Source organism: Gobio gobio (genome assembly GCF_949357685.1).
Source record: "Gobio gobio genome assembly, chromosome: 9".
Lineage (NCBI taxonomy): Eukaryota > Metazoa > Chordata > Actinopteri > Cypriniformes > Gobionidae > Gobio > Gobio gobio.
Genome location: NC_137115.1, coordinates 43,751,723 through 43,773,755, shown reverse-complemented (window position 1 = coordinate 43,773,755; position 22,033 = coordinate 43,751,723). Strand labels below are relative to the sequence as shown.

General features: G+C 37.7%; 3 protein-coding genes across 5 annotated transcripts in view; 1 reads left to right on the top strand and 2 right to left on the bottom strand.

Annotated features, from left to right (window-relative positions):
- Positions 1 to 12,625, bottom strand: part of iqch (IQ motif containing H) — a 38,009-nt gene extending 25,384 nt beyond the window's left edge. The window contains exons 1-9 of one of the 2 annotated variants that reach the window (XM_079825113.1): positions 12,490 to 12,625; positions 12,215 to 12,337; positions 11,779 to 11,882; positions 11,623 to 11,698; positions 11,418 to 11,537; positions 8,773 to 8,890; positions 7,654 to 7,746; positions 6,486 to 6,673; positions 5,119 to 5,670 (exon numbers count right to left, since the gene is read on the bottom strand). In XM_079825113.1, coding sequence (XP_079681239.1) covers positions 5,119 to 5,670; positions 6,486 to 6,673; positions 7,654 to 7,746; positions 8,773 to 8,890; positions 11,418 to 11,537; positions 11,623 to 11,698; positions 11,779 to 11,882; positions 12,215 to 12,337; positions 12,490 to 12,540 — 1,425 coding nt within the window. In that variant the 5' untranslated portion in view covers positions 12,541 to 12,625. Of the gene's footprint in view, positions 1 to 5,118; positions 5,671 to 6,485; positions 6,674 to 7,653; positions 7,747 to 8,772; positions 8,891 to 10,316; positions 10,778 to 11,417; positions 11,538 to 11,622; positions 11,699 to 11,778; positions 11,883 to 12,214; positions 12,338 to 12,489 lie in introns of those variants that run through there. The other variant, XM_079825114.1, reaches the window with a different exon arrangement.
- Positions 12,626 to 12,825: 200 nt separating this feature from the next.
- Positions 12,826 to 18,042, top strand: aagab (alpha and gamma adaptin binding protein). Its single transcript, XM_079825745.1, has 10 exons — positions 12,826 to 13,033; positions 13,861 to 14,051; positions 14,133 to 14,229; positions 14,303 to 14,392; positions 14,468 to 14,551; positions 14,853 to 14,932; positions 15,327 to 15,417; positions 16,573 to 16,677; positions 17,253 to 17,302; positions 17,382 to 18,042. Exons 1-10 carry the CDS (start codon positions 12,940 to 12,942, stop codon positions 17,457 to 17,459), a joined length of 960 nt encoding a protein of 319 aa, XP_079681871.1. The 5' UTR covers positions 12,826 to 12,939; the 3' UTR covers positions 17,460 to 18,042.
- Positions 18,000 to 22,033, bottom strand: part of smad3b (SMAD family member 3b) — a 23,042-nt gene continuing 19,008 nt past the window's right edge. Inside the window, exons 9-10 of one of the 2 annotated variants that reach the window (XR_013817232.1) lie at positions 20,186 to 20,742; positions 18,001 to 19,227 (exon numbers count right to left, since the gene is read on the bottom strand). Coding sequence is in view for 1 of the 2 variants with exons in the window: in XM_079825743.1 (XP_079681869.1) it covers positions 20,619 to 20,742 (124 nt within the window). In the remaining variant the exon portion in view is untranslated. Of the gene's footprint in view, positions 20,743 to 22,033 lie in introns of both variants that reach the window. The other variant, XM_079825743.1, reaches the window with a different exon arrangement.

Here is a 22,033-nt window from a genome sequence, read left to right as displayed (position 1 = left end):
TCTGCCAGGGGAAGATTAAGGCTTAATTAAAAGGATGTGAGTGTTTAAAGGGTGGAAACATACACAAGCTTGTGTCTCCTCTCACAGTGAGTGACGGTGAGGATAAATGAACATGTGGGCACTAATTAAGAGACATGCTAGATTCATAAAGATGTTATAGGAATGACAGCACAGATGAAACATCTGTTCTGACAAATAAAAACTTAATCTAAACGTGAGCTTGTGCTATCGAAATTACTCTTTGTATAAGCACCTTTGCATTGAAAGTTCAATTCTTTCCAGCGCTACATTGATAAAACATGTTCTTTACAGGCGCGTTTTCACATTTTTGTTAAACAGCCTAATTTTATACAACACTTTAGTGAGCATGTAAAACAAGTAAGGAAAAACCAAAGAGTTTCCCAGAGAACTTCTTGTGAGACTGCTCTTTCTTATGCCACAGATTCAGGATCCGCCTTTCATAAGATCTGACCAATGACAGTGTTGGATTACAAATTTATACATGGTTATATCTAGGTTCCAATGTAATAGAATATAACTGAAAACATTATCTATATTTGTGTTTTACATTTTGAAGTAAACTTGAGGAAATTCTAAGGAGATTACGTCAGGCTGTGTAAGTGGTTGAGACATATAGGGCCCTATCTTGCACCCAGCGCAATTGACTTTGTACACCGACGCATGTGTCATTCCTATTTTGCACCCTTGCACGCTTTTCCCTCCACAGAAGCACGTCGCTAAACTAGTGAATGCACTTGCGCTCCCTGGGCGGTTCAGCGCAAAAAAGGAGGCGTGTTCCGGCGCAAACAATCCCTGGTGCTATTTTGCTGTTCCATTAAACAATTGCGCCACTGACCAGAAAAAACCTAGTCTAAAGTCAGTGGCGCGTTGCGCGTTGTTCATTATGCTATTTTAAGGGCGCATGCTTGACCATAATGTATAGCGTGCACAACGCGCATACACTTTGCTCATGTAATCTACACAGATGCAACAGTTATTTTTGCAAATCATAAATTGTTACACTAAAAAAATATTAACACATGAGATGACGGAAATCATTGTGGTGTGCCACGAAGATGTGAAAAAATAGGCATAAATCTAGCTTACAAATGATTCAGGCTAATTGTAATAATTAAGGATAAGACCTGTTTGCCCAATAGTGGCAAGACATATATGTATATAAGGACATCTGACAAATTGGTTTGTCCGTCAAGAACCAGGAAAAAAAATCGACTGAAAAACTGAAAAAACTGAAAGACTGAAAAAAAAAAAGACTGTGAAATCACCTTTACCATAATGTACAACATTACAACTTCACTTCTCTGTCTTTCACTGCTCTTACAAGAACATCAGTCTCCTCGGCTGTGAACCGCTCCTGGCGTGCGCCTGGTAAATACGCCATAATAATAGCAATCCATAATGGAACTTGCGCACCTGCTTTTAAAGGGAATGTTGGATGACGCTCGGATTGGTTTATTCACGTTACGCCCAAACCACACCTATGAATAATGAAGCTACTTCAGACCAACCCATTTTAGATTTGCGCCGGGCGCAAGAGCCATTTATCCCGCCGGGAAAATAGCAACAGCGCCGAGACCCGCCCACAAAGTTACTTGCGGTTCGCGCTTTGACACTTGCGTTTCAGATCGTTAAAATAGGGCCCTAAGTCTTTTGTCTTTATGCACTTCCTGACTATTTACCATGACAAGTTTAGAGCAATACTGCCTGAGTGATTGGATTAGCATCTATGCATTTGAATGGCACTGTTATGCTGATTGAATTATGGCTGATGAGACAGGAATGTTTGGGGTGTGTCCCTATTTTGAATGTCTCCTCCCCAGCTGTATAATCCCTCCCCTTGAAATGTAGATAAATTGCATTATCTTGTACTGTTAAATCAGACTGTTTTCGGACGACTTGCAGCACAGAGAGTTCTCATTAAAAGAATCACTTCTGTTTGATCCCGACGTCTCCTGGTCTCTACTTCAAGAAACAACAGAAGTTCACAACAACAGCTTGAGTAAAGAACTGGTCACACCAAGAACAATAACTAATTATACAGTGTTTATAATAATAATATAATAATAATTATAAATAATTCTAAATAACAAGGAGGCAGCATGGTTGTGTGATTTACTTTTATACAACAATAAACAAGAACAGGAATGGCGAACTCCGGTCATGGAGAGCTATAGTCCTGCAGAGTTTTGCTTCAACCCTATTCAAACACACCTGAACAAGTTAGGCCCTGTCCCAAATGGCACCCTAAACCCTCACGGTCTTCCTCTGAGTCTGCACTTTCACAACGTAATGCCGCTTTGACTGCCGGGAAGAAGTCCACTGCGTAGCTCGCACCAGTGCGGGCTCGGCAGAAGTGCGCATCGAGGGCCCATATCGACCTCAGGGGGGGGCGCTCGCGAGCACCCTTCTGAGACCTAAAATGACAACTGGGACACCCTGCGGTCTCATGGACTTAACGGACACCTTTGTAAGTCCACAAGACCGAAAGTGCACATGAAGTGTGCCATTTGGGACAGGGTCAACTTAGTCAAGGTCTGAAGGAATACTAGGAAGCTACAGGCAGGTGAGCTTTATCTGGGTTGGAGCTGAACTCTACCGGACTGAGGCTCTCCAGGACCGGAGTTCGCCACCCCTGCACAAGAAGTTAATATAAGGTAACATTTCAGTTACTTTTTTTCAAACAAAGGCAAAGCAGAACATCTGCAACACTGATTCAGTGTTTTGAATAAATTGGATTAATGAATGAGTCAATTAACTCTTTAAAAAATGGTAAATGGACTGCATTTATATAGCGCTTTCAACAGACCCATGGCCATCCAGCACTTTACATATTGCCTCACATTCACCCATTCATACACCAACGGCGGTGTCAGCCATGCAAGGCACCATCCAGCTCGTTAGGAGCAGCTGGGGTTAGGTGGAACCGGGGAATGAACCACCAACCTTCCGGTTTGTAGACAACCTACATGAACCACTGAGCCACTGCCGCCCCCAAAGTTGCAAATAAATCAGTGTTTTTAAAGGGGTCATGAACTGGCTTTTATTTTTTTATACTGTTGTATGAGGTCAACTTATGACGTTTGCGTGGTTTTTACATTCAAAAACATCATAATGAATAAGTAATAGGCTATTTTCTTCCCTGGTTTTGAGCCTCTCTCATGGAACACTCTATACTTTTTATGGGCGTGCCGCACTGAAGACTTGGAAGTAAACGCACGCCCACTGCTATGATTGGATAAGCTTTGCATATTATAATGAGCTTCAGCTCCCCCGTGAGTACACGTGAGGAATTGTTTTGAAAGCGTGTGGGAAAACTGCAACCGGAATGATTCACCTACAGGGCTCGCAAAATGTCTTTATCAAACAAACACAATGATTTATCTCTCATCCACCCGCAATTAATTGGAATGTTATTTTTTATTACCGCGAACCGTGCATCACTAACACACACACGCACGCATGAGCCTCACTGCAGAGTCAGACAAATCAGCATAATCAAAACTTCAGTGATTGTATTTTTCCTTCAAATATTAAGTCAAGAGAGTGAACAACGCACATCAAGACAGGAATGTTATTTCACTATTTAAGAGGCCGGTGATACGTTTTGGTAGCCCGTCTGGAAAACACATAGCCCCGGGACGTTGGGCTTTGCGAGCCCTGACCCATACATGTCCGAGTCTGATCACAAATCGCAGCACAATGAACCAACAACACCTCAAATAAAGGATTCTCCAGCCTGTGACAGTGTGCTAAGTTATGTTCAGTTAGACACGTACACATAATCAATAGATAACAAACGATCTGTAACAATCCAATACTGTCACATATAAAAAACTTTTTTTACTCACATAAGTGTGTTGCTTCATTCATTCTTGTAATCTCATCCTGTCTGCAAATACAGTCTCTTGTTTACAAACGAATCCGTGGTGAAATGAAGGAACAAACGCGCAATGTCTTCCCCACGTGAGCTGGATATTCATTAAAAATAAAGTTCATCCATGCATTCATAATATTGGAATCCGAATTAAGCTTATGCAGCATGTTTATTGCTTGGGAGTTCGATCCGGTTTAGCTCCACGTAGGCCTATGTTATTTATCTATAACATGTCATGCACAAATCGGTAGGTGGGGCTACAAAATCAGGCGTTCGTCTTCTTCAGTTAAGGCGGTGTTTCACAACACTCTGATGTCACAGGGAGGCATATTTCCAGATCAAGCGTTTGCCGGGCCTGGTGTCAATAAAAGCTTTTCTTTGACTAACAAGGAAGTTTTCAGCTCTGAAACTTACAAGATATTCTTATATTACCATGACCTTTTATATATCAAAAGCTCAAGGGAAAGCTGATTTCTCAATTCATGACCCCTTTAAATTAATTGGTTGTATAATGACCCACAAATAAGAACAGTTGTTTCTTTTCTGAATGAATCACCATTTTTAAAAGAATTGGTTGAATGAAAGATTCACTCATAGAGGCAATTGTTTTGTTACTGAATTAACCAATTGGTTGAACAATTGATTGACTCACTAATAATAAAGACAGCTCCTCCACCTGAATATGCATACTTCCTTATTATATACTAGGCAAAAAAAAAGTATCTGAAATAATAGTATGTCTGAATTTGTAGTATTCATAAAACAGTAGGTGAAAAGTACCCGCATACCCTACTACTTCTGCCGAGATTCTGAAGTTCTCATCCAATAGACACTTTACTATCCCATTATGCCACGGTAAAGTTGTTGTTAATGGCAATGAACACATGACAAAGCCAACATGGCGGATGTAGTAGGTCCAGATTTCATTTATGTTATACACATTCCAGATTGTCAGTCTGCACATGAGGTATTACATTTGATGAGGAACAAAGTATGAGGAACAAGTATGAATGTGTATAACACACTTGTTCCTCATCAAATGTAATACCTCATGTACAGACTGACAATCTGAAATGTGCAAAAGACAAGCGTAGTGAATCTAGCAATACAAACAATGAAAAGTCCCCCTGTTAAAATGTTATATCAATGCTTTTGAAAAGCTGTTCTACCGATCAAATTTGAGGACCAGAACTAACTGTTGTATAAATGTGTATATGATTTACCTCTGCCCGGATGCGGTAGTTTTCCAGTTGGCGGAGACGTGAGGCCTGCAGACTCTTCTTCAAATGGCCCAGTTTGGCACGTTTCAGCAGAGACATGGTAATAATTTGCGCCGCCCATTTGGGCCTGAGTTGGAGCAGGTAGGCGGTACGGGCAGAGTAACACCTCCAGCAGGTCTGGATGCGCACAGCCGCTGCCTGATGCCCCCCGTTGCCTTTGTAGCGCTGGCCGGGCTGACACATCAGATCCCATACCTCATCCCTGTTCTCCAGCACTGAGAGTAGCTTCTCCAAATGGGTGCCCCAGCCCCTGCAGCCTATCCAGTTGAGCTCACTGCTTTGCATGCAAGCTGCCAGCCTTTCTCCGCACACTCGCGCCAATGGCACTGCAAAGTCCAGTAACATCTGCTGCAGCTGGTCCAGAGCCTCTTCAATTGCACCCCAGCACAGACAGTACTGCTTTTTAAACCTACTGTAGTCAGGAGCGTCCGGGTCAATCTGACCCTCAACGACGGTGAAAGGATATTTGCTGACAGCAGCTGGCACTGGAATGCTCTAAGAAGAGAGAAATGCATATTATATAAAGGCAAAAGGTTATTGTAATTAATAAAAAAAGGGATTAAGAAAGCTATAGATGTGTCCCAATTTGGGTACGTATGCACCTCTATGCCATTTTGTAGTATAAATAGTGTGCATAGTGCATTCACACTAAAAATTCCAAAAAGGAAAAGTACACTTCAAATACCTGAATGATGCAGTTAATTAACCGAAAAAAATGAAGTGTGGAATGTTGGACACTTCATGCAACTCAAATGGCTAACAGACTCCAATGTTGAAGGACAAAATAACCTTTAGAATTCATACACTAGACGGTTGAGTACATAGTGCATAGTATAAAGTGTGTAGTGTATATTATGTCATTTGGGACAACTTTTGTCATAAAAACTGTCTGACATATAAATAAATAAAAAAACAAAATAAAATCCACTGAATAGAAAGCAACTGTAAAAGCTTATTTTCATAAATCCGAAAGCTTGCAGAGGGTGACCATTTCAAATCATTGCCTATATCTGCCCCAAAGCTATTCCTGACACATTTAACATTACATGGGGGGTAAAAGGTCACTTTACACAGAAAAGGAAAATTGATTATCAGTCAGTAAGCGTTCATGACCAGATTTCATGTTTAGTATGTGTTCACATGCAAAAAACAGCATAAAATAACAGTACTTTTGAGAAACAAACGATTATTAGAAACAAAAGACACATAGTGGGTATGGAAAATGAGCTGTTTGTTACCTCAGCGAGCAGAGCACACTATATATCCTTGTCATAAATGACTTTATGCACCTCTGTACAAATAAATAATACCTGCAGGTTAAGTGGGGTGAGTCGGGCTAACCCATGAGTCAGTAGTCTGTTGTCAGAGCTTCCAGAAGCAGCTGAAGGAGGGGGAGCGCGCATGGTCCTGAATGTTGGACTCTCGCTTGCTGATCTTCCAAGAGCCATTCCGTCTCTGGTAACATCCATCTCCCGTTTGCAAGCATTTTCTGACTCATCTATCATTAACCAGATAAGAAGTACACATAGAGGTATAATATATATATATATATATATATATATTCCGTGTTCTTTTAAGTAAGTAATGTGTTACAATCTTGCATTACTCTCTAAAAAGTAACTAATTGCATTACTTAGTTACTTTTTATGAAAAGTAATGTGTTACTTTTGCGTTACTTTTTCTCACCAAAATAAATTCATAAATAATTCATATTTTTGGCAAATGTAAAGGCCCTTTCAACCCAAAAGTGAAATGAATAAACCTCAGGCTGAAGGAAGAAGAAGAAAGTTCAACGCTTACTTCAGCAATAAAAAAAAATTAAACACACATATGATGTTTATCTAAAGTCATATTTTCTTATTAGCAAGGTTGAATTGGATCATCAATTGTCAACAGCAAAGACATTGGTTAATAAAGTGAGTTTTTGTGTAATTTAACATTTAAGTATTGCAGGTTTGCGTAATATTCTGAGTTTGTATTTCTTTGTTTTTATTCATTTTGAGGAATACTGAACCTGTTTTTGTGAGATGAGTAAATGCATCCTCACAACTACAATAACCATCATGTTCACACAGCGCACACAACACCTCTGTAACACAACTTGCATTACTAATTTGAAAAAGTAAATCAGATATTTTGCTGTAAATTTATAAGTAATGCACTACTTTACTAGTTACTTGAAAAAGGTAATCTGATTACATAACTTGCGTTACTTGTAATGTGTTACCCCCAACACTGTATATTTCAAAGAGTACTAAATGGATGACTGACACTTAACATAAGATATCACAGATATCACAATCAAGTGTTAATTGAACAAAAAAAAATTTTTTTTTTTATTTTCCCTATGAATGTAGATTGTGGGGATCCAATACACAAAAAAAGATTTTTTTGGATGCATAAAAAATTGACCTTCTAACTTTAAATGTAGGCCGCAAGTGTGTAATGACATTATGGAAATAGAATGACCCAACTTACTTTGGCCACTGTCCTCTCTCTGGAGCACATGGACAGCTTTGGGCTGTGGTGGAGTTTGCACTGAAGAGAGGTCAGCTGCAGAGGGTTGCAGCGCTGGAATGAATGAAAAACCAAACAAGTCTCATTACAATCTGCACAGAGGACCTGTACACAAATATTTCAGGGTTTGTGACTGCAACATATTACTCATGAACACAAAAAGAGGGCACAAACAAACAAATGTATGCGAACATGCATATATTACCATTCAAAAGTTTGGGTTCAGTAAGATTTTTTTTTCTTTTAAATGAAGTAATACTTTCATAAAGGCCACATTAAATTAATCAAAAGTGACAGTAAAGACTTTTACTGTTACAAAAAAAAAATCTATTTAAAATAAATGCTGCTCTTTTGAACATTTATTCATAAATGAATCTTTGAGAAAATCAAGGTTTGAACAAAAATATTACGCAGTACAACTGTTTTTAAAGGAACACTCCAGTATTTTTGAAAATAGGCTCATTTTCCAACTTCCCCAGAGTTAAACAGTTGAGTTTTACCATTTTCGAATACCATTTTCATTATCCGTCTGTCTTAGTACACAATGTAACTACAGAAGAGTCAAGTTTTAAATAGGAAAATATCAAAACTCTTTGGTCATTTTTGAGCGAGATGCTAACGGTCTAATCAGACTCAATGATCTATGCTAAGCTATGCTAAAAGTGCTACCGCCATACCCAGAGATCGGCTGAATGGATTCAAAAACGGTAAAACTCAACTGTTTAACTCTAGGGGAGTCTATTCGCTATTTTCAAAAATAGTGGAGTATAACTTTAACATTGATGATAATAAGAAATATTTCTTAAGCACCACATCAGCATATTAGAATGATTAAAGAAAATAATGCCTGCTGAAAAATCAGCTTTGCCATTACAGGAATAAGCTACATTTTAAAATATATTAGAAAACTCTAAATTCTATTTATACTTCACAATATTACAAATTTTACTATACTTTTAATCAAATAAATTCAGCTGGCGAGCATAAAAGACCTCTTTCAAAAACATTGAAAAACAAAAGACTTTTGAACAGTAGTGTTTGTATGAAGAAATATCAGTTGTTTTCAGCAGAAGTTTATACCTGCATTTGTGTGCTCGCATTCGGGTAGTGATTTGGGGTGTAGTTGTTTAGGCAGACCTCCGTGTGTTGTGGCGAAATTCCCTAAAGCTGGGCCAGTGACCACTCTTTGAGTCCCAACCTAGAAAAACCAAGGCAAGCACATTTTCCTTATATAAATGTACACTATACTCTTTCTAACCCTTGTGGTTCACCTAAGCTATAATATAAGTATTTTAAAGAGCTTTACCCAGAAAATCTGTCATGATTTATTTCACTGTACTTGATGATTTAAATTCATAATTTAGCATTCAAATCATATCTGGATATTTAAGTTTGGTGTGTTACAATCAGTTAAGATAAACATGGTCACCATTCACTTTCATCAACAGGGTAAATGGTGACAGAATTCTTCAAGCTTCAAAGAACTAGTAATGGGAATGTCTTCAAAAGGCAATAAAACATTTTCCAAATATGGAGGAATTACTGAGCCCCGAATGATAGCTCTGTGGTCAAAGGTCAGAGGTATTGAAAGTGACAGAACAAAGGGTATTAACCTACTGCCCCGTCTCACTGGGCCAAAAAGACCTGCCTGCAGGCTCTAAAGCCACCATTCACCCAATCCTAGAAGAAGAGAGAGAGGGAGCATACTTCGCTCAGTAACTTGCTCATGGAGAATGCTATTAGCTTCGGGTCACCGATCAGATTTTTCCCTCCAAACAAAACTTTGTTGTAAAAGGCTGAAAGACGACTATCCATTAATCAGGCTGGTGGCAGCTTGTAGGTGTCAAGAAATATGGTTTCTCTTTCTCTCTGTTCCGTTGGCTGTAGCGAATCACAAGTGCGTGCACATTTGCGAGAGAGAGCGCGGTGATGTTGTGTGATTACAACCAACAGATTTTCTGCATTCATTAAAATAAAGCTGGAGCTAAAATACAGGCAGTTAATGACATTGTAAACTGGCCAATAAGCCCCCTTCCCTGAAGCAATCAATCACATGCTGGCAATGCTTTCTGGATACTTTGAGCACGGCTCGGTTTATTTGTCTCGCACCTTCCCTCAAATGAACAGCTGTTTGAAATCTTCTAGAATTAAATTCCATCAGAGCAATGCCTAAAATGCTCGTACCTCCTCATTATCATATAATAGTTCACGAATCAAATGAAAGTCGTGCTCCGCATTCCACAATAAAATGGGCTGCAATAATTAGGATTTTCGCAATAGTCATATAGCGACTAATATAATTCATCATTAATTTTTACAATCATTTTGATAAAAACAAGCACCAAAAGTCACAGATTACTCCCGAGGACACATAATGTCACTTCAAAAGACAAAAAGCCCAATAAAAACGCGTTATCTACCGACAATTTATAGCCTATAAAAGCCAGATCAACTTTTTTGGTGTAAAAAAAAATGCGACGAGTAGGACGTGCATTAATCATAGCACACAAAACAGCATCAAAGAAGAAGGTCGGTCACTTCCTCATTGCCGACAAACATATAATGGAGAGCACACTGAGAGTTTGTCAAGTTGTGGGCACATGCCAGACAGAGCCCTTCTGTACTTTCCTCATCCTGCTGTTCCGGATTCTCCCCCTGATGTTCTCTGGCCTGTCTGTTGTCACACCACTGAGCTCCCTGACAAACCACGAGCACCAGCCAGGTGTTTGGAGTGGTTTTGAGGCTCGCAGCTGTTTAAGTGGTACAAGGGGACATTTAAAAAAAACCAAACAGTGGGAGCTCCTTTGGAGACTCAGCGGAGAAGTAGCCGACAGCATAGAGGTATTGACGCAGCAGGCAGAGCGCCAGCGAGTGCCAGTTGGGTAAGCCACGGCTGTCTTATTGGCATGCGGGAACAGGTACCAGTGCCTGTCCTGAGACAGCTGTAAAGCAGCAGCCCATACAACTGCAATCAGGCGGTGGCCGTCCTCAGAAGAATGCTGATGTGCCGCAATCTGCGTCTGTCTGCTTTCGGCAGCCAAGTCTCATACCTTCTTCTCAACAACATGACAGCCTCCTCACGAGTGACAGGCAGAGGATGCCGGAGATAGAGGAAGAACCGCAGCGGAAAGCAGAAGGGGGGGAAACAGAGCACCAAAACAAATGGTGACCTTTCGAAAGATTAATTTGTTTACCAACAGACAGATTTAGCTGTCACTGCCAAACCAGGTGACCTTCAAATCCGCATCTCCTGTTTGAAAGCAAAGTGACTGGAGTCATCTATTATTACATGCCAGTCACATCATTTCTTTTCGTGAGGCTCGTGTGACAGACGCTGGTGTTAAGGCAACAGTCAACACTGGCCGCCATATAATCAACACAATCAATAAGCCTTAATCATAAAAGCTGCTGGATTCTAATGCAGCCACACATGTGAAGGAACGAGAACACTATAGTATTAAAGGGATAAATCTCCCAAAAAATAAACTTCTGTCATAATTTACTCATCCTCATGTCATTCCAAACCTCTATGACTTTCTGTCTTCTGTGGAACAGAACACAATATATTCTGAAAAATGTCTCAGCAAGTTTTTTTTCTTCTGTACTATGTCAATGGTCACAAAAAACAATAATCTTCAAAATATCTTTAAAAAAGTCAGTAAATGATGACAGATTTTTTAAGGGAGATTTTATAAAAAATAAAATCATTCCTGTCAGAAACTCACACTGTCCCTGTTTCTCTTGTGCAGGTGTGGAAACTGAATCCCATAATTTTGTTGCATGAGCTCCTTGTTCTTTGGGTGAGAAGGATTATTGAGGAGACGTGTGATAAATGCTGACTTGTGCTGAGTGGGAGATAGAAACATAGAGTACAGAATAAACATATTTTTTGGTTTATCAAATGTCATGAATAAGTGTAAAGATGGAAACCTTTTCCCCAGGGGATGGACCAGAAATCTGGATTCTCTGAGGACGTGCATTAGGTATTGTCTCGTAGGTTGGCTGCCTATAAAAACGTAATTTTAGATTTCATGCAATTTTACATTATGTAATTGAAATATTGAAATTGAAAGTTTTTTTAAATACCATTTAACAAGCTTAGCAGGGGCAATTTTCTTTTCAGGCTCTTCAATACACGGTAGAGTCAAAACCTGATTATTAATGGTTTTCAGATAATATTCTGCTTGCCTCTATGATGAATCAATAAACAGATATCATATTTACACACAGTCATTATTCATTCATGCTTAACACATCCACATTTCACATATTTTTGTGTTTTATCTCATGAATCTTACAAGCCAGGTACTGAGATTTCAATTAGGTTAAAATAAAATAATAATAAAATGTAATGAAAATTTAATTAAATATAGTTGTATTTATTTTGCAATTTTATAAACCCACCCCACGCACACACTATTCGACAATACAGAAATTTGGTACTGTATGCTGTGTATTTAGGATATACAGACCTCAACTATATAGAAATATTCTAGTCAAGTCAAAGTCGTGATTTCTATACCCTTATTCCATTTTCTGTCCTGCTAATGGCTGTATCCAAAGCTTGAATGTCCAAAACCTCCCCGTCCTGTTGCACAGTCATTCGAACGAGATTCTTTTTTAGTTGTCTCAAATCATCCTGCACCTAAGACACGAGAAAATTCACAAGAATATAGTCTTACAAACGTAACTATGTCATATTCAATCATATAATGTAACTAGCATAGCTTAAAAGTTTGCATATTTAACACTTAAAAAGTTGTCAAGCCTTCGTTTATTATAGTAACTGCACATTACCTGTACTAAAACATGCCCAACTTCATCCTTATTTTTAAGGACTTCGGCCATATCTCAACTAAATCACTCATTTAGGTTTTCAAGACACATTTAAGTACAAGTCAATCTTTTTCTCAACAAACGTCTGGCTGTAACTATGGCAACAACACGACGCGTATGACATTACATTCTCTGTGAGAAACACGGTCAGGCAGTTTTATTTTTATTGCTAGAATTTTGTTATTTAGTAGTGTGTATCAATGACTGACTTGCGATTTTTCTAAAGCTCTTCACCGAAAAGCCGCTTTGCTATAACTCTTAAAGTAAACTTTAGATTTTCTTTTCCACACACGCGCAGACACGGAAGTAAGTTGAGGTTAGAGGTGAAAGGTTTCCTGGAGGAGGTTGACAGCTGTTGCTAACGTGCTAACTTTAAGTAGGACCTGTTTTTAAGTGTCTAAAACGCTTAAGATGGCAGATGATCAAGGAGATGAAGTACCTACTCTGCCGTGTATCTTGGTCACAAGTTGTGATTCCAGCTTTAAAGAAGAGGAGCTCATTAGACGTGAGTACAAGGGGGAAATGTATCCTAGACTCGTTAGCTTCGCAGCTATGCTAACGTTAGCTGTCAACAAGAAACGTCCATCGTGGTGTCTAATAACATATCAAAACGCGATAACTGTTTAATTATTAATTGCATGAAATATATTGTGCGTTAATGTATTGTGTAACTATAGCATAACACAGTATTTTTTGTAAAGATTACCCAACTGTCATCTTATAAATGTACATCTGGTTTTTTGCTCATTTCATGTAACATGCAGTCTTTGGTTAAATTACTTTCTTTACACGTTTGTCTCTCATATTGGGTTTCTACAAATACCTTGCATCTTAGATATTTGATAAAACATCATAGAACGGGACAATATGTGTGAATAATTTCTGGTATTTACAAATATTCTTGATACAGTGCTACACTTACATAATAAGTGTGCAATATATAGCCTGATACATTGTGCATCACTGTGAAACATAATACATGTTTACACTGAGCATTTATAAGATCCTGTAAAATTGGGTGTGTAAGGTTTATTCTTGTCTGATGTTTATAATGTGTATTCTAATAATAATGATCTATCTATCTATCTATCTATCTATCTATCTATCTATCTATCTATCTATCTATCTATCTATCTATCTATCTATCTATCTATCTATCTATCTATCTATCGTTAGTGCTTCACTTTTAGTACATTTAAATAAAAAAAATTGATTTCTTGTATCCAGTTTTTGTTTGTTTTGGGTTTTTTTTTTTGTCCAACAGGCGGCAGTGTTGGGCATCTTTTGAAATACACTCTTGGCCAATAACAGTTTTGTCTGTATTTATTCCAGAAATCTTGGGCTCAGAATCACTGCCACAAGCTACCAAAATAGAGGAAAGAGTTTCTTGGTTTCCATGGACAATTAACAACAAATACTACACAGCAAACGTCAGTCTATGTGTTGTTTCAAGCAAATTCGACATGAATGCAGAGGTTGCCCGCTCTATGCAAGCATTCATCGTTTATTTTGACAGCAAAACTGTGAGTGATAAACCTATTGGTTATTTGAAAAATTCGCCATTCTATGCAAGTGGCCTTGATTCACCTCTTTATGTATTTCAGAAAGACGGCCTTAACAATGTCAACTCCTGGTTATCAGTGGTGGAGGAACTTGCTCCGGAAGTGCTGATCCTAGTGTGTGACCATGTGTGTGACAGCGGTGAGTGTGTGTTTGGTATTGTTCATTGTTCAGTAGTTTTTTTGCTAAGTTTGGTGTGAATATACCATTGCAGGTGTTAGCAGACAGGAAGCCCAGCAATGGTGTCTGGCTCACGCATTTGAATTAGTAGAGCTCAACCCTCAAGATATACCTGACGAAGATGGTGAGAGAGAAGACATAGTAAAGTCGTGATTATGCACAAAAATTGTTTTGTTTACAGTCTTTGTGTATCCCGTAGATGACTTCCCAGAGTCTACTGGAATAAAAAGAATCCTGCAGGCCCTCAACGCCAACGTGTGGTCCAGTGTCGAGATGAAAGATGGTGAGATTGTATTGCCCTAATGCAAAATGTACAATGTCAAGTCACCTTTATTTTTATAGCACTTCATACAATAGAAATAGTTTCAAAACAGCTTCACAGTAATAAACAGAATTAATGATGCAAACTTCATTAAACATGAGACAATTTCTGCTGTAAATCAGCTCACATTATTCAGTTCAATTTCGTGTATAAAGATCATTCATTATGAAATGCCAATGCCATCTACAACAAACCATATTCGCAGGTTTATTCTAAGCAATGTTAATTAACTTTTCTTTTGATGATCATTTATTCCCCTCAGAACATAATCAGGGATTTGGGCTAATGAGCAGCCTGGTGGCTTCTCATCACAACACCCCACGGCCCAGTCAAGAGACACTGGTTAGTCTTTTTTTAAATGTTCTACTATTTAAAATATGTAGATGAACACTATTTAGCTTTGTCTGAGTATGTTAGAGTCTTAAAGGGATAGTTCACCCAAAATAGAAAATAATTTACTCACCCTCAAGTTGTTCCAAACCTGTATGGATTTCTTTCTTCTGCCGAACACAAAGGAAGATATTTTAAGGAATATGGGTTATCAAACAGTTGATGGGAAAAGTTTTGGGGGTTTTTTCATCCGAGGGAGTTCAATGTTTCTGACATTCTTCAAAATATCATACAAATATTCATACAATTTTGGAACAACTTTAGGGTGAATACATGATGACAGAGTATTCATTTTTGGGTGAAAGGTCATCTCGTTGTAACAGGCTATTTGTTCCCCTTTTGCTAGTCCTCTCATTCCCCATCCAACAGTACAGATGAAGGCACTGAGAGCCAGAGAGCAGAGAATAACCAGAATAATACAGTAGACACAGCAGTTGGTATGTACTTTTGCTAAAGGCTATATATTTATATACTAGGGGTGGCACGGTACACAAAACCCACGGTTCGGTTCGTATCACGGTTTTAGGGTCACGGTTTTCGGTTCTGTACTGTTGTTGTTTTTTCTTTTAATCGTTAACACTCCAGAAATTTACTTCAGCATATGATGTATAGCTTAATTATTCACAATTTAGGATACAGTGTTAAAAAAAAATGGTTATATCATGTAGAAGTTCATTCCTTACTGGCTGTCTCCAGCTTACGCTGTCTACCGAGTCTGACACATTGGCGTAACATTTTTATGTTAATCATGTCAATTTTGATCAGAACAATGCACTGATTAACATGAAAAATAACAAATTTCACCATTAAATCATGTAGTGAAGGATTCTGTGTGTTTCACAATCACTTTATGACATAACTTCAAAGGCCTGTTTAGATTATTAAAACTAGAAGCATATCTTAACTTTAATGTTACATTTATCATGTGAACTACTTATATACAACATGTTATATGCATGTGTGTTTGGGACAGAGGGGAACGGTCGCATTTGCAGCAGATATATGCTGCCAATCATAAATCAAAGCACGAGACAGACAGGGGTCGGAGGAGAACACCGGAAAATGTGACAGAATGGACAATATTCGTCTGTATTTGCAATACACGAGCCGCGGTTCAGCTGCGCGAGACAAACGCTGCCAGTGTGTGAATGCACAACGGGCGCGCACGGCTCCCGCTCTCCATACGCACTGCTTCTGCCCTGCAATACAACCCTGGCGCATCCTCCAACTCCGGGCAGCCTTCCTTATCTTCCCACTTGCCATTTCTATACGCTCCACTTTTACTGTCTTTTACTTCTTTTACTGTATGTCCACACACACCTCTTATTTCGCACAAAAAGGAAACCCACTGTCTAATGTAACATACGGGCACGAGGCTCATGCGTCGAACCGTGCGACACACATGCTCCGAACCGAGACAAGCGAGCCGAACGGTTCGGATGTTTTTTCATGTACCTTGCCACCTCTATTATATACTCTGATTTTATACTCATTTTTGAGGTAAATTATTGTTAAAAATGTAACATATGAAGCTATTTTTTTTAATGTATTTCTGTTCAGTGTTTAATGAAATATTTGCCAATCTGTCACAGATCCCATGATTGACATAGATATCCAAGAGTTGGCTAATCTAACAGCTGGGGATGCGGATGTGGAGAATTTTGAACGACTCTTTACAAAATTGAAAGAGATGAAAGGTTAAAAAGACTTTTGACTCAATAAACTCCTAATTACTGCTTATTTATAGTTAGTAAGGTAGTTGTTAAATTTAGGTATTGGATAGGATTAAGGGATGTAGAAAATGGCCATGCAGAATAAGGCATTAATATGTGCTTAATAAGTACTAATAAACAGCCAATATCCTAGTAATATGCATGCTAATAAGCAACTTAATAGTGAGAATTGGACCCAAAAACTAAAGCTCACCAAGGCTGCATTTATTTGATCAAAAATAGTTAAAAACAGTAATATTGTGAAATATTATTACGATTTAAAATAACAGTTTTCTGTTTTACATAAAATTTTCAGCAGCCATTACTCCAGTCAGATTTGGTGCTTAGAAGCATTTTTTTAAAATTATTATTATTGTCAATGTTGTATGAATAATGAATGTATGATTTTTTATCAATTTAATTGGTTCTGGCAAAATAAAAGCAGTAATTTCTTTTTTCTACTTAATGATCTCAAATTATATATATATATATATAAAATTTAAATTCAATTGAAGTCCTGTTTTTTATAAATAGTATTCACTATTTGGATTTTCTTGTAGACAAGGCCTCTTCGTTGCCACATGAACAGAGGAAAGTACATGCAGAGAAGGTAATATTATCTTATTAACACGAATGCTAATACTTTAAAAATGTGAAACTTGAACTAACTGTAGATTAACCTCAATCAGGTTGCAAAAGCATTCTGGATGGCTATTGGTGGAGACCAAGATGAGATTGACGGCTTGTCATCAGGGGAGGAGAGTTAATCTTGACCAGCAGCTTCCACTGTTGATACTCATCCGACCCTTCAAACCCCGTCATCCCAAATCTGCCCAGCCCTGTCCCGCCCGAGAAACCAAGATCCGGCATGAGGAACATGCAAGAATGTGGACAAAAACAGCAACTGAGATTTTCTGCTGTTACTATAATATAAACGTCCAACACCTCAATCAGGCAGTACAGAGTCATTATGGGCTTTTGGCTTTAAACATTGTAATCTCTGAGCCATTGAATGGGTTGCAGGGGGCAAGATTGTTATCTTGTCTGCTCTCTGGTAGTTTCGGTGCAAGCCACATTCAAGGATGAAGCCTATGGTTCTGTCAAGAGTTGTTGTAAATCATATGACAGATGAGCTGACAAAAATGGATTGTTTTAAACGTATTTTCTTGATATAAGTCACAATTACGGACTATGCTTGAGCATGTCATTAGCTCTTCATCAATTAAAAGAATCATCTGTCAAATCAATTTAATGTTCTTTTGTTTTGTTTGGAAATAAATTTGACATGCAAAAACTGAAACAACGATGCTCTTAAAACATTTTATTATTAAAACGTACATAACAAAAGTCAATATAACAGTGAATGCAAGAAAAGTGAAGTCTTTGTGACTGTACGTTACAGAAAAGCAAAAGGGAAATTCAGGGAAAACAAGACTTAAGCACCAGTTTAAGAATATGAATGAATTTTCTGACACTATAAGACAAAGAATGTTGTATTTGCTTTCAAATCAAAAGTGCAAGAAAAGAAACGGGATAAAAGCAATATTCCAGCAAACGGGACAAGTCTAAATAATATCAACAGTCCACTTTCAATCCTTTGGCCCTGTTGAGTCACAGACGAAGAGCTGGCAAGATTCAGAGCTAAAGACAGCTTGGGGGACTCGAACACAAGCATCAGTCGTTCCATGAAAAATCCATTTGATTTTCAAAATCAAACGGATTGTCAGGATTTTCATGAGCAATGATTCAGTGCTTATTCCTTGAGATACCAGACATCACCCAATGAGAAACACGATTATGGACTGCTAAGTTCTGACCATGCATTGAGCTAGTTGTTAAATGTCAGTACTAACAAAGTCAGGGATTTAAATAACCTGAAGAGCAAAATGTACGCATAAAAATCTAGCCATTTATACTATTCTCTTGTGAAATCAATCTTTATGTAAAAAATACAAGCTTTCCAAGAGCTGCCAGCAGTACTTGCCCTCCATTTTTCTGTGGAAAATAACTATATTGTATAAATACAATAGTGCCAATTTTTTTTACCCACTCAAAAATCACTGTAAAATAGTCTAGTATGTAGAGATATGAAATGAAATGCTGTTATGTGAATTCACAAGCTCAAAAATCATTTTAATGGATTGACAGTCCGGAGTCTAAAACATCCCTTTCATTCACCAGTCATACACAGAAGAGAATCAATGAAATCAAGCGAATATTTAAAAGAGAACATTGATGAATAATGCTGCGGTCATATCTACCATTGTTTGGCAATTTTTTTCCTATTGAAATTAAATAAAATCCATATGATTGGGAATTTGCACAAGATTTCCCTCACAACAGGTTCAAGTTGGTCACATTGATTCGCTCGTGAAAGTGACTTATGTGTGAGCAGTGCTTCATATATTTATCACTTTTATCCAAATCCTATCATACTAGACCAGTGAAATATTGCTACCCTTTTTACCACCTAATAAAATGTTCGCTAATTAGCATATTAATGTCAAGACCACATAAATGTGATTGTGGCCACACCTTAAAGGCCCGTTCACACCAACGAACCATAACTATAAAGATAACGATAAATATATAGTACTAAAATCGTTCTCAGTATTAAAGAATAGCAGAGTCCACGCCACAGCTAAAACGATAACGGCACAGAGAACCGATATTGTTGGCATCACTTTCATAACGGATTTTATCCTGCGGATTAACGATAAAAACATCGACAGCCAATCAGAATCCGTTCTCCTGTAACGAGCTCGAGCATTTAAAGCGGCAGACAAGCATGTGCTAAGTGCTTAGAATGAACAGAACGATATCGTCTGCTGGTGGTGTGGACGTTATCTTTATAGCTATCTTTCTTGGTGTGAACGGGCCTTAAGAGTGTCCATTTGTCCTAAAAATCAATGTATAATATGACAGTAATGGCCACCTGCAGATGTGGGCGGTAAATACTTTACTTAATCTTAATTACAATACTCTGGGGCAGCAGTAAAAATATACTTTCGCAATCTCCATTCGGTTTATTATGCAAAAATATTTTTTACAAAAACGTCTTTGCTGAGCAAAATTCAAACGGTAACCATCAAGTTCAAGAAATATGGCACTATTAGCGTTTGTCATTGACAAATTTCCAATGCTATTTTCTTGTTCACACCATCATTGGGTTGTAAAAACAAGTGCTTTTCATAATCAAGGCATAGTAACTTTTTTTTAAAAATAATTTTCCATTTCCTGTCAGAAGTATAACCTGGTCGACCGTGCATTTGAGACAGCAATCGCAATCACATTGTATTGACCTGTCCAGTGCAGTGCAATTTACTTGAGCACAACTACACACAAAAAACTAGACAAAGCTGCCCAAAGCGCTAGCTTCAGGCTAACATACTGTAACAGTTCACACAAGACCCCTTCACTGAAGGTGGTGGAAACAAAACACTCTTCTCTGAAGGCTTGTCTGGTGCCGCACTAAATCGCCAGAAATGTCTACTATAGGCCCCCTATGAGGACATTTATGATTTTGAGCAATCATATTATGAGCCCATGATTCTAATACCTTAAGATCAATTCAAATGCATGATACACTTCTTGATCGAAACAAAAAATTACAGAATCATAATTTCATTATCACATTTAAATTCACAATGAGGAAAATGCCTCATTTTAAACTCATCACACTGAGGAAATATCAGCCATGTTCCATGAGTGTCATTGTTCAAAGTGCTTCAACTGTACGTGTCCGTTTTTGCCCAAACATTGGGATCTGTAATTGATAAAGTGAAACTGAGGAGTCCTGCAGGTGTTTGTCTCCCCCGCCCCTTGATTCTGCTTTTTTTGTATGCTTGGCATTAAGCAGCAATAGAGGGTGGGTCCTGAATGTCATTAAATGGTTATGGTTACTTGAAATGAGCTGAGGGTTCGTCCTATGACACGCTAGAGCAGCGGAGGTTTGGAGAGCCCATCTGAGTGAGCACCTTGTCCAGCCATTGCAGGGGGCCGTTGAGATGCAGCTCTATCCAGCAGGGGGTGCTGGTCACTGTCTGCCGCCTGCAGGAAGGAGAATCTGGGTCAGTAATGTGTTTCCATGCCTGCCAAGCATTTTTAACACACTACAGAGCAGCTAGGAATAACCGTTTTACATAATCAAGGGCAACCATTAGCTCTTTGTGTGCTACTGTCACAGAAATAAAGTGATTAAATGCCATTTGTGTGTTTTGTTTCAAACTCAGCATTTACGTGTACAGAGCAATTTTGAAAGTGGTGCAGATATAAAAAAACTAATCCCTAAGCCGGTTCTACATTTGTATAAGCAATACATTTTAATTCACATACACAAACAAATATAAAGTCATATTAAAAACACAGGAAAATACTTAATACTTAATAACTTTTCTATTTTAATATATTTTAAAATATTTATTCATGTGATGGCAAAGCTGAATTCTCAGCATCATTACTCCAATCTTCAGAGTCACATGATCCTTTAGAAATCATTCTAATATGCTGATTTCTTGCTCAAGAAACATTTCTTATTATTATAAATGTTGAAACGAGATGTGCTGCGTAATATTTTGGTGGAATCCAAGATAACATTTATTTCAGAATATTTGGATGAAAAGTGAGCTCAAAATAACAGCATTTATTTGATTTAGAAATTGTTTGTAATCGTTTGTAAGAAGGTTAGGTAGGTTAGGCTGTAATTTTGATGAATTTAATAAAATTACAAAAATAAAATAGAATCAAAGCTTTCATTTCGTAAAAAACCCCCCAAAAAAACATAATATTGACTCCAAACTTTTGAACAGTAGTATTGTTAGTAATTATGTGTGTGTGTACGTGTGTGTGTGTGTGTGTGTGTGTGTGTGTGTGTATATATATATATATATATTGTATATATATACTATATATATATATATATATATATATATATATATATATATATATATATATATATATATATATATATATATATATATTATATATTCTCTCTATATATTAAGCAGCACAACTGTTTCCAACATTGATAATATCTGAGTATCAAATCAGCATATTAGAATGATTTCTGAAAGATCATGTGACACTGAAGACTGGAGTAATAGCTGATGAAAATTCAGCTTTGCATCACAGAAATAAATTATATTTTAAAGTATATTAAAATAGAAAACCATTATTTAAAATTATAATAATATTTCACAATATTACTGTTTTTCTGTATTTTTGATCAAATAAATGCAGCCTTGATGAGCATAAGATACCTTTTTCAAAAACATTAAAATGTGTGTGTGTGTGTGTGTGTGTGTGTGTGTGTGTGTGTGTGTGTGTGTGTGTGTGTGTGTGT

Bases quoted from the DNA above. Each gene is read 5' to 3' on its own strand.
- aagab (XM_079825745.1), top strand. From the start codon at position 12,940: ATGGCAGATGATCAAGGAGATGAAGTACCTACTCTGCCGTGTATCTTG. The intron at 14,052-14,132 runs GTGAGTGATAAA...TATGTATTTCAG, and splicing joins TTTATTTTGACAGCAAAACT to AAAGACGGCCTTAACAATGT. The intron at 15,418-16,572 runs GTATGTACTTTT...AATCTGTCACAG, and splicing joins TACAGTAGACACAGCAGTTG to ATCCCATGATTGACATAGAT.